The sequence below is a fragment of the Contarinia nasturtii genome, unplaced genomic scaffold, assembly GCF_009176525.2.
Source record: "Contarinia nasturtii isolate CC-2019 unplaced genomic scaffold, AAFC_CNas_1.1 Cnas_scaffold_1037, whole genome shotgun sequence".
In the NCBI taxonomy this organism is placed as follows: Eukaryota; Metazoa; Arthropoda; class Insecta; order Diptera; family Cecidomyiidae; genus Contarinia; species Contarinia nasturtii.
In genome coordinates, this window is record NW_022198383.1 from 4,877,724 (window position 1) to 4,890,156 (window position 12,433).

Consider the following 12,433-nt stretch of genomic DNA (forward strand, 5'->3'; position numbering starts at 1 on the left):
GTGGCAAATTAGCCAGCTAATGTGCCCATCACTGATGAATACACAAGCGCAAAGAATAATTATATATTCTTCCTATGGATATGAGCTGAGCTGATTTGAAAGTGTAGTTTTATTCTTATTCATAAACAGAGAGAATGATTTTTTATTTCGTTCAGAGTTAATTATAATTTAACAAAAACTAGTGCAAAATTTAAACTTCGTGAGAAAGAAACATTTCTTCATGCTGTTTAATAACAGCGATGATAATTGATAATTTGTCACAAACATATTCATATATATACGTATTACATCATTAGGTAACGTCTTTAATTACTAATTTAATATTTTATAAAGAAGTATTTATTATTATTTTTAGTAGAAAGAAAAATTGGAAAAAGGTCAATTATATTATCATATCAACAACACAAAAAAGCTATAAAGTTAAATATATACATATGTATAAGTATAAACAATACTTATCAAGTATCAACAATTTGTTTGAAAAAAGTGACTGTTATACAGTGCCGACAGAAAGTTTTGAACCACCGATTTGTTTTTTTAATAGCTAAAAACAATTCATTTTCATACGTATTTGTCATTTTTAGCTATCATTGATTTCGGATGATAAAAAGCATTATTTTTGAAACCCCAAAAAAACGGCACTTTGTATGAAAATCAAATAGGTCGTCCCAAACTTTCTATCAACACTGTACGTTTAGTACAAATGCACATGCGCGAATAAGATGGAATTTTTGCTGATCTACTAAATACGCTTAAAAATCATATGTTTTTTTATATTTGTGTGAAAATATCGCAATAGAGTGGAAGAGTAGCCGCGCAAAATAGAATACGGAAAAAACGTATATTTTATTGTTGTTTCACGCGAAAACAGATAGAATTTGTATAAACACCAAAACTGGATAAAACCAGTGTTGCATTTATTTGGAAAAAATTTCAATTGAAAGCATTGGGCAAAAGGAAAACACCTAAAAAAATGAAATTAATCAATTCGTGTTTCAATTGTTTCGTTAAGTTATGTGCAATGAAATGTGTCTGGTTTGTCATTCATCGCACATATGTTTTTTCCTTCATCTTTGTTCTTTTGATAATGAAAACGAAATAGCAAAATATAAAAATGTTTCATATACTGATAGAAAGACCCAAACAGAAAATGTAAACAAAGGCACTTTTGGTTGGTTTTTTCTGCCTGTAACTGCATCAAACCCATTTCAAAACCGGATCATCACGTGTAAAGCGCTTGATTATGTTTTTGCCGATACCGATTACTTAAAATTAAAAGTGGGATTGATTAAAACGGTTGCTTAGAAGTATCAGTAATAAATAAATACATAATATTAGTATTATGGTTACGCTGAGCAACACATGATGCGTATACCGTGATTATTTGATTTGTAATTTTGGTTCAGTCGACTAAGAGACAAAGTCATTTAAACAAAAGGTGTAGATCCATTATAGTCAAAACTTTGGAGATTATACTGATTTGATACCACCATAAAAGGGAATAAAGTCTACTTAGTCCATACTTTTATTCATTGATCGTCGTTCTTATAATTTATTTTCAAGTAAGCTGTAGTTTACACCTCAAGTTTTTCAACGGACCAGATTTGTAGGCAGTTTTGTTTAGAAAACATACATGTTAATCACTTTCATTTTTGTTAATGAAATCGAAAACGTTCTTATTAATGAACGGAATCGTTATTTTTTTTGTTTTAATGAATGACACCGGGAATTATCAACACAAACTATTTAACACATTGATTATTTGTGTCACGAATTAAATTTCAGACAATCTGGATTTTTTAATGTTAAAAAAAGAGAAAATGCTCGTTTTTTGTTCAGTCTTAATCAAGATATTGTGAGGTTGTGAGGTGTTCGTTTCAAGGTGTAACATTAAACCTTTCGAAAATTGTGGTGTTTTTTTTATTTCTTTCTGTGTTGATTTAAATCTTTTGCTCCAAATAAATTATTAGGTGTTTGTTTGAAAGCGTTTGAAAGCGTATTGGCTAGATTTTGTTCAATTTTTCTTGTTTAAAGACCTTTGAATATGGATAATGACACAAAAGCACCAAAAGATCTAGGCGTATTGAATGAAAAGTATAACGAACAGGATTATGAAGGTAGGAATATGGATGGAAAAGAAAAATATAAGCAATGAATCTGTGGATTACCTAATTTTGTTCCTGTTCAGGCCAGGCTTTTCTACCAAACAACCATCAGCATGCGTTTCGTCAACACAAAAAACATCATCACAAACAAGGCGATACCGATATGGAATATGATCGGCCAAGTAAGTAAAAATTATTGTTTGTCCGATAAACCACAATCAAGCACTGTCTCAAATTCCTATAAAAAAGCATATTTACACTTCGTCGACATACAATTTAAATTTGAATTCAAATATATACATTTTCGATTGAGTTTTTGCATGTGTTCAGTTCAGTTTGGTGTAAAGTCATGTAATAATTAAACTGTTTAAGACCGTGAAACAAATACTGTGAAACGTTGTCAAACCTTACAAAACGTTGTCAAACCTTATTTTTATGAAACCAATGAACAAAAGAATAAACAAACGATTAAAAAAATAATTTTGAACATAACCAATTTGATGTTGGTGACGAATTTACGTCATTTGTTTGTCTATTTGATGTTGTGATACTTTTGAGGGACGATACCAAATAGAAGACATTATATAGACGCGAGTATACGAGTATTTATTTCACATTGTTACGAAAATAAATCACAAATTAAAGCGAATTAACATTTCAAAATGCAAATATGTTTAGATATTTTCATTGCCATTGGCGGATGTCAATTTTGAGCGGCATATTGCGAGATCGTTTATGTACACATCGAACTGAATCAAACAAAGTTCAACGATTCTTTAAAAAATGGACACGTGCTCATTTCGATTGTGATGTTTTGATAACCCGACTATATTTAGATGGCGTTTATCTGAAGTTTTATGACATCAAAATGTATTTTTATAAGCAGCGTTCGACCAAAAATGTATTTTTATAATTACCAAACTGAAATGCAAAACGTGACAAAACACATGCAAAACGTTAATCGAATATGTATATATCCGTCGATTGAGTATACAAATAGTAGAATATGCTATTTTTATCGGAATTTGAGTATATAAATAGCCAGTACCCAAAATCAAGCAATTTTTTTTTGATAAACAGTAAAGCCACCGGCTCAACGCGTACGTTCTATACTTCGTATAAATTCCGAATATGATGGAGCGCACGAATCACACATGTTATTTTCGGAAATGATGGAATTGACGAAGGATGGCATTGAATGGAAAGAAACGGCACGATGGTTAAAATTCGAGGAAAAAGTCGAAGATGGTGGCCGCTGGTCAAAACCATACGTAACGTCATTGTCACTGCATTCGTTATTTGAGTTAAGAAGTTTTCTCACAAACGGCACAGTTATACTGGATATGGTTGCAAATAATCTAGAAGAAATCGTTGATTCGTTTTGTGACCGAGTTTTCAATGACAACCATTTAACCAATTCAACAAGTAAAAAAGTGCGCGACACTTTATTACTTCGGCATCGACATCAGCACGAGCAAAAACTCAAACTTACCGGCAAAACTTCAGGTATACCCAATCATTTTGATTTTATATAATGGCTTTGTTCTAACGTTTAAGCTTTTAATTTCAAATAATTAATTATGAGTTTTTTCTTATCCACGATAATTGATTTAACGTTTCGGATTGAACAAACAGGAGACTTTGACGCATACAAAGTCAATAAATACTTCACGAAGAAAGTCCCCACCGGCACAGAAGCTTCAAATATTCTCGTTGGTGAAGTTGAATGGCTAGATAGAACAATATCAGGATTTGTACGAATCCATCACGAAGCATCAGTAATTTGTGATTTGACCGAAGTCTTGATTCCCACAAGGTAAGCATATATTTAAAAAAAAGCGTCCAAAAAACTTAAAAGATCGCAAAAATGCTTCACCTGTGCATTCAAATATAATACTGCGCGATAAATCTATAGTAGCATATTATTCATTGCCGTTTAATAACAGTATTGATTGACAAACAACAAAAGAAAAAGAACAATTCACAATTAGCTATTTACCTGCTTTAAGATTATTTTGAACACCTAAATGTATGCTTTATTCAAAATGATCAGTTTGGAATCTATTGTTTTAGAAATAATTTATAATTTTTTCTCATAGGTTCTTGTTCATTTTGATCGGTCCAGTTGGAAGTATTAGCAGTTTTCGTGAAATCGGACGTTCGATGGCAACAGTAATGGCTGATGAAATATTCCACGAAGTTGCTTATCGAGGTAAATAGACATGCACACAACATAGTGAAGAGTTTTAATTTATTCGCTTTTTCTACTTCTAGCAAAAAATCGTGATGATTTGTTGGCGGGGATGGATGAGTTTTTAGATACAGTAACAGTACTTCCTCCCAGCGAATGGGACCCAACGATACGTATTGAACCTCCTGCCGCCATTCCCAGTCAAGAAAAAAGAAAACTACCCGACTTCGAACAAATGGAAAAAGAAGTTGATCATGACAAAGTGGCGATGCAATTGAGAGAAAGTTCGGGCTTAGTCAGAAGTGGTGTCTTGTTCGGTGGTTTAAAAAATGATTTGCGTCGTAAAGTACCGTTTTATTGGTCTGATTTTAAAGACGCTCTTTCCACTCAATGCATTGCAACTTGGATATTTTTATACTTTGCCTGTTTATCACCAATTATCACATTTGGTAAGAAATTTAAACAAAATATCACGAAAAGTTGCTTTTATTTTTAAATTCACAAAAAGTTTTGTTTGAATAAAGGTGGTCTAATTGGAACATTGACCGAAAACAGTATGGCAGCGATGGAATCTATAGTATCGGGTTTCGTTTGCGGCATCGGCTATGGTTTCTTCTCTGGTCAACGTAAATATAAATTATGATATAATAACGAAACAGCAATATCATTAAATTATATCTTTTTATAGCTTTAACAATCTTGGCATCAACTGGACCAGTATTGGTTTTTGAAACAATTGTTTACAATTTTTGCTTAGTTGCTGAACTGGATTATATGTCATTTAGGTGGAGCATAATCATTATTCCCTTTTTAAGTCAATGGGCATAAAAATTGGTGTTTTTTTATAGATTCTGGATCGGTACTTGGATTACAATCGTACTGTTTATTATGGTTGCCGTTGATGCTAGCGCATTGGTTTGCTATATCACCAGATTCACTGAAGAAAATTTCGCTACTTTGGTCGCCGTTATTTTCGTATATGAAGCGATTCTAAATGTATTATCAATTAAAGCGAAATATCCGATAGCATCTCCAGATGAAGTATACGATTGTGCTTGTCAATTCGATGGAAATGACTTCAACTCGACCAATGCATATACAAATGTCGAATGCAATGTAAGTAATTATTCCACCGACTTGATAAAATAGATTAATTTTTGTGTTTACAATTAACAGGCATTAAATGGAACTCTTATTGGTGCAGATTGTGCCAAGCCGAAACCGATTCCAGATGTATTTCTCATGTCGGTTGTACTATTTTTTGGAACATTCACCATATCGATAACCTTAAAAGGTTTCAAAACTGCTCTATTTTTTTCATCAACGGTAAAGAAAAATTGTTTTCTTCATTTAAAATCGACCAAATAATATAAAACTAGAATCATTCTTCAGGTTCGTCAATTGTTAAGTGACTTTTCCGTATTTATCGCTATATCATCAATGACCCTTTTGGACATTTATATCAATGTAGCCACGCCAAAACTCCAAGTACCATCCGAATTCAAGCCAACTCTTAACACTCGCGGCTGGATAATAAGTCCGTTTGTAAATCATTATCGTTGGTGGTTAATTGCATTTTTTCCAGCATTGCTAGGTGTTATTCTCATTTTTTTGGATCAACAAATCACCGCCGTTATTGTAAATCGCAAAGAAAACAAATTGAAAAAAGGTTGCGGTTATCATTTGGATTTGTTTGTTTTAGCAATTCTTATCCAGATTTGCTCAACACTAGGTCTGCCATGGTAAGAACTAGAAATTTTGAATATTATCCAAGATATTGTATGTAAATATTTTTTTAATAAGGTTTGTGGCAGCCACGGTCATGTCGCTTAATCACGTCAATTCATTAAAACTACAATCGGAATGTGTTTCGCCTGGAGAGAAACCACAGTTTTTGGGTGTACGAGAACAACGCGTCACACATATATTGGTATTTCTAACAATTGGATGTTCCGTTTTTCTTACACCGTTACTTAGGCATATTCCCATGCCTGTGTTATTTGGAGTATTTTTGTATATGGGTGTCGATTCATTGAAAGGTCTTCAATTATTTGATCGTATCTTAATTATGTTTATGCCCGTGAAATATCAACCAGATTATAATTACTTAAGACAGGTGATTTTTTGACGAAATCAATAATTATTTGCGGATTTATGATATCGTGCTCATCTTGTCTTTAGGTTCCTTTGAAACGCGTTCATCTTTTCACACTGATACAAGTTGCGTGTCTTGTATTCTTGTGGGTGATTAAATCATTTTCTTATACCTCAATTTTATTCCCATTGATGTTGGTTGTAATGATTGGCATTCGAAAATTATGCCTAGATCGAGTGTTCACCTATGGTGAATTGGAAATTCTTGATGATATCATGCCCAAAACAACGAAGCGTAGAAAAGACGTCCACGATTTGACAATGGAAGAGGTAAGTTATCATTTGTTTGATTTTTTAAGTTAATACATTAACTACAAACAAAAATTGAGACTATTTTGAAAAAAAAAATCAGATTTTTGTTTATTAAACTTGAACTGTCTGTTATTTCTTTAGAAGCAAGCACCGCCACCACCATATCCTGGAGATTTGGAAATCGCAAATGAAAAATTAACCCTACTCAATCCAATCAATATCACCGAAGAAGTAAATAAGACATCCACCTGGAAACATGTGAATAACAACATATCCAAGGATACTAATAAAAGGTTCTCGTCAGCTAATTTATTTTCCATTTAATTGAGCCCTTTACTCATCTCGAAATAATATAAATTCATTTCAGTTTCGAGGAAAACAACGCCTTGGGAAAGACATCCCAAGTTTAATTGAGACACAAAATCAGAATCAAATTTTTCTTCTGACCTTTGAATTTTGGTTAATGGATAATAATAATTTAAGAAAATAAATTGAATTGAAAGAAAAATGCCAATGTTTATGTATTTTATTTTATTTTTGCTTGATCATGCTTTAAAATCAGCTTGGGTTGTTTGTCCCGCACCTAGCTAAAATAAGCTTTTTCGAATTTCTGAGCCCAATCCACAAAAAAATATTTTTATTTTTGGAAAATTCGTCCAGGAAAATTATTTTCAAATGAGGTTTTTCGCAAGAATTTGTACCTGAAGAAAAAACTTGATTTTGATTAAAATAGCTTAGTTTGTCTGCAAGCCCCCCGGGGGTCAGATATATTTTTTATGTTTTTAACTCGTCCATACATCGATACATCAAGTACTACTTCCAAGTACATAGGAAGTGTATCTTATTATAGAAAAAAGTAAAAACCGCAGTAATAAAATCATTTCGATCATGCTCTACATTTCATTTTAAACGATTTATCTCTGGTTTGTTCTGAAAGTTCAACTGGATTTGTGTTTAAGAAAAAGCACACGAATGAGCAGCCTAAAATAAGAAAAAGTATATGTTTACATATTTGTTATTTTTGTCGCAGCTAGTGGATCAGCTTACTTAGTATTAATAAACCATACAAATAGAAAATGAGTTCGCAGTGTCCATTTAACAGAAATCCCACAAAATTACTCCCACCAACAGCACCGAGTCTACCGAACATCAAAATGAGGCACGTTGCCATCGCCCTGCATACAAAAACAAGAAAGAACTTATTGCTGCAATTTTTAATGAAATATGTGAATTTTAATGATTACCTAATATTTGTAGGAAATATTGTAATCGATATTGCACTAATTATGCCGCCACATAAACCGCAACTCAAAAATGTCATGAATCCAACAGCCATTAAATAAAAATTACGAATGAACACAATAGATACGGAAAAAACTGATGAAATTAATAGCCATCCAACTGAAAGAGTGAGATAATGTAATTAAACTCTGAATCCATCTAAAGAGAGTAATGTTAAAAGTGTGGTCAATGCTCACTTAAAAGCATTTTACGGTTCACTTTATTAATATAAAAGCTGACTACGGCTGAAATCGAGACGAATACCACTCCCATCATTAGAATGATTTTGAAAGTTACTGTATTCGAATGGTTAACACAACTGTATTCATTACGATCTATCGATGCCGAGCTGTCATTCAAGACAAAAGATAAATTAAAACTCCTATGAATGAAAGAAGAAAATACATTATTAATGATATTGTTGAACATTTTAATGCTATATTTCAATTTGAATCATTTTTTTCTTTACTTTGCGGAAATAAAACTACTGCCAACAATGTTACACAAAGTGTATGGACTCTCGATATAATCTTGCATTTGCATTAAAAAGTCTGGATACCACATGAATGTTCCATGACCGACACTGAATAGGCAAAACATCAAGTAGCATAACATAGAGGTGTTTAAAACATTTGGTCGTTGAAAACACGGCAATGTTTGGCACCAAACCAATTTGAAAATACCATAAATGCCGCACACTTCTGATAAAGCAGTGCCAGTGGTTTCAGATATTAGATCCTTCACCGGATACAACTGTACACATGCGAATGACATTTACTATTTTTCAGTATATCTTTCATTTGAACGCTTGAGAATAATAATGAAACTTAATTTTTGTTCAAACTGAAGTGTCCCTTCGAAATATTTCCAATAAAAGTGTCCCAAGTTTATATGGCAAACTATATACAAACTTGGGACACTTTTATTGGAAATATTCCGAAGTGACACTTCAGTTTGAACAAAAATTAAGTTTCATTATTATTCTCAACCATTCATTTTAAAGTGTATCTCAGTTACCTTTTGATCGTCTCGAATATTTACCGAATGCATTTTTCTTAGGACGTTCAATGTTTCCTCTTTGCGATTGATGGAAAGTAAGAATTTCGGACTTTCAGGCAAATGATACAAACAAATGGCATTAATACCATTTAAAAGACTACTTAAAAGTAGATAAATACGCCATGGTGATATTTTTATGTCATTAGACAGATGGAATTCCCATTCCATCGGTAGAACGGCCCAGGCCAACAATGGTAAGTAGACGAAACAAGCTGGCATAAACATTGCCACAAAGGATAAAGTTTTCGTCCTTGTCTCGTTACTATGGAATTCTCCGATATAACTATATGTAGCTGCTTGAACACCTGAAACACTTGAATTGTTTTTTTGACAAACCAAAAATATTGTAACATTTTTTGGTAAAAAGATTTTAATCGCCAAATGACAGAGAACTTACAAAAATCCAACGAATAAACGTGATAAAATAAGCGACAAAATGTTAAAGGAGAAGGCCGATAAGAGTGCGCAAATAAAACTTCCGACCATAGAAATTAATAATACACGTCTTCGACCAGTGGTGTCAGCCTAAAAATTTCAACATTCATTCGAAACTTAAAAACACTGGAAATAATTTGAAAACTGTCTGTTCCGCTCACCAAAAACCCCCACAGGTGTGAGCTTATTACAATGCCAATGTATCCGACAGAATTTAATAGTCCTTGTTCAGCAGTCGATATTTTCATTTCACAACGAACGTAGGGCAGAACAAAGCCAATGTTTACGTTTTCAATCACCACATTCATCATACCAATTCCGCACACAAACAACAGGAAAATATGGAACCGCCCATGACCTAAAAAATTGGCAAATTCTTCACTGTATCCAATTTTCGAAGATCACAAAAAACATAAAAAGATGAAGTACAAAAAAACCTGTTACCTGTTGCGCGAATGGCATCTTCAATACAGTATTTTCCGATATTTTCACTTGATTTATCATCTGCAATAATAAAAATGTATACAGCATTATATATCATCTTAATACTGTATCAAATTAATTTTTTTATTTCATCCAATATTTATTGTCAATTTTTATCTGTTCAATTAAACTTCATTTACAGTGCGTAGTGTGTTGGATTTTTATTCAATTACCGCTATAAATTTACAAATCTACTGATAATTGAATTTTTTCTACCAATAGATTGAAAGATATAGTTTTTAGCTAAACACTTTCGCGATGCCTACATATAACATACGGCTCTATGCTTCGCTTGTTCATTAAAACTTAATATTGCAATAAATTTAATGAATTGGCAGTAGTATATATTAGCCATACTATATAATCTTGTCTTTTCTTCCACATAAAAGACGATATAATCACTATAAAACTAGCCATGATTTCGGCACTTGAACGAACTGCCGTTCGCTGTGATTTGATTTGTTTTTGTCCATGTTATTGTTGTAAAAAAAAAATAATGTTAATTTTTAAAATACCTTCACGAACTTCTGCATCATTTGTTCTGGTGTTGAGGAAACCCTTCGGAATTCTGTTACTTTTAACCATGGTTTTCTGTAAATGAAAAGATTACTTGAACGGTTTCGATCGTCAATGAAGATAGAATACTGTGCAGTGAGTACAGCTCATTGAAGTTATTCTCTAAAATAGGTAAACGATAATTTACGCATTTTAGTATTAACACTGTGCGACATCATTTGGCACAATTATATTCAGTATTAGGAGAGAGATAGAGCCGGTTTCACTGTAAATCAATATTTTAATTTAATCATATTAACGATGTTTCTATTCTAGTTATGATGATTAACCAGGCAATATCTATTATATTAATAAAAAAATTCGTTAACGACAGCGATTCAATAAAACAGAAGTTGCATGTTTCTCGCATCTTTATTCTTTACTATGTAAATTCGAAAAATAAAAAATGGATGAATTATGGGTCAGAAGCAAATCTATGGTTATTCCAATAAAACAAAAAAAAAATACAATTATTATAAAATTATACAATTTTACGATTGAATATGACTTTTACAGCAATTTCTTCGAAGTAGTCATATTAAATCGCTATCTTCAATGAATTTATTATCTTGACGCAATCGATATGGAATGAATAACCTTGATCAAGATTTCAGATTCGACACGTGAGTATTTGAAAAGTATTAATTTTTACCTGAAAACAGTATTCGGTTTTATTTCTCGAGCATTTCCAGCGGGTTGGCCAAAACTCTAATGATCTCCTATTTTCCAGTAGCTTATAGTTTTTTCAAAAATTGTACTTCACTCATTAATTATCTTCTTCTGAGTGCGATAAACAAGATTATTTGAACCGTTTCGATCGTCAATGAAGACAGAATATTGAGCAGTGAATACAGCGCATTGAAGTTATTCTCTAAATTGTGACTTCACTTCTTCTGAGAAAGATAAATTAATTGAAGAATTTTGTCGTAAAGTGTAACAGAATATATGGCTGATAAGAATAACGATATTTGAATTAGTTGTGATTTATTTGTGTATAATAAAATCAATGCATGCGTACTGAGCGGTAATATGTTAAGTCACTTTTCACACACAAGAAACGGTTTTATGGTGTTGTAAAATGTTCTAATTATAATAAATGGTATAAATTCTGATATTCGTCAAAGTTTTTGTGGCGAAAAATGCGGGTTAATATGAATATAATATGTCTAAAGAAATATCAAAAAATAAAACGTGATTAATTTATTAGCTTAAAGCACCACCAGACACGTTTATGATAGAGTATAATTTACGAATAGTTTGCATTTAATTGGATCAAAATATTTACTTCACTGACATTACTTCTTGTCTGTCGTCTTTCGCCGTTTCTGTGAAATAAGTAACATGTGACGTGCATTCATATGTGCAGTAAATATAATAAGCCATTATTCAACTATTGTTTGCTTTTAATTGCATTTATAATATTAAGTCATGTATTTTCGCATCCTAATGGCTCTCTTTCAGCGAAACTTATGCGAATTTAAAGTGGGTTAAGCAAATACATGATGAAATTTTATCAAAATCGTGCAAATATGATTCTCTTGAAAGAACAAAACGAACACCAATGAGTCTGTGCCGCGTGTCACTCGAATTCCAATTAACTTAACATTCAGTTGATAGAAATTCAGTTCAACGATTACAGACACAAAGAACAATAATATGGATGATATTTTTTCTGTTAGAAAAAAGATGAGAATCATTGCAGAACATGAATATGCAACATAAATTATCTCAAACAAAGAATAATTTAAATAATATACGATGAAAGTACATATATTCAAACAAACGAATGACTGCGAGCGCAGAGAATCACACAATAACTTACCCGCTTTCAGTGCTGTCTTCTGATTGTTTGATTTAATTTTTCTAAAACAAAAATGTTTCAACACTTATTTTCTCTTTTTAAAAAAAGATAAACTAA

At 32.1% G+C, this 12,433-nt stretch overlaps 2 protein-coding genes across 4 annotated transcripts; one reads left to right on the forward strand and one right to left on the reverse strand.

The window, feature by feature from the left end:
- The first annotated feature begins 177 nt into the window (after window positions 1-177).
- On the forward strand, window positions 178-7,210 carry LOC116344140 (electroneutral sodium bicarbonate exchanger 1-like). Its single transcript, XM_031772560.1, has 16 exons — window positions 178-296; window positions 2,035-2,117; window positions 2,189-2,287; window positions 3,186-3,611; window positions 3,741-3,921; window positions 4,205-4,317; window positions 4,380-4,745; window positions 4,821-4,922; window positions 4,985-5,081; window positions 5,145-5,412; window positions 5,473-5,622; window positions 5,689-6,038; window positions 6,100-6,412; window positions 6,478-6,720; window positions 6,844-6,995; window positions 7,070-7,210. Exons 2-16 carry the CDS (start codon window positions 2,045-2,047, stop codon window positions 7,110-7,112), a joined length of 2,976 nt encoding a protein of 991 aa, XP_031628420.1. The 5' UTR covers window positions 178-296; window positions 2,035-2,044; the 3' UTR covers window positions 7,113-7,210.
- A 230-nt stretch (window positions 7,211-7,440) lies between these two features.
- LOC116344141 (synaptic vesicle glycoprotein 2C) lies at window positions 7,441-12,424 on the reverse strand. Of its 3 annotated transcripts, none has more exons than XM_031772561.1 (12): window positions 12,338-12,424; window positions 11,168-11,408; window positions 10,476-10,551; window positions 9,922-9,981; window positions 9,639-9,835; window positions 9,440-9,567; window positions 9,001-9,355; window positions 8,453-8,736; window positions 8,181-8,365; window positions 7,947-8,103; window positions 7,750-7,877; window positions 7,441-7,683 (listed from the first exon to the last, which is right to left on the reverse strand). In XM_031772561.1, exons 3-12 carry the CDS (start codon window positions 10,543-10,545, stop codon window positions 7,589-7,591), a joined length of 1,659 nt encoding a protein of 552 aa, XP_031628421.1. In that variant the 5' UTR covers window positions 10,546-10,551; window positions 11,168-11,408; window positions 12,338-12,424; the 3' UTR covers window positions 7,441-7,588. The 3 variants fall into 3 exon arrangements, with proteins under 3 accessions (XP_031628421.1, XP_031628423.1, XP_031628424.1); XM_031772563.1 differs by having other exon boundaries at window positions 10,476-10,638; XM_031772564.1 differs by having other exon boundaries at window positions 11,168-11,405; window positions 12,338-12,374.
- Window positions 12,425-12,433: the final 9 nt, after the last annotated feature.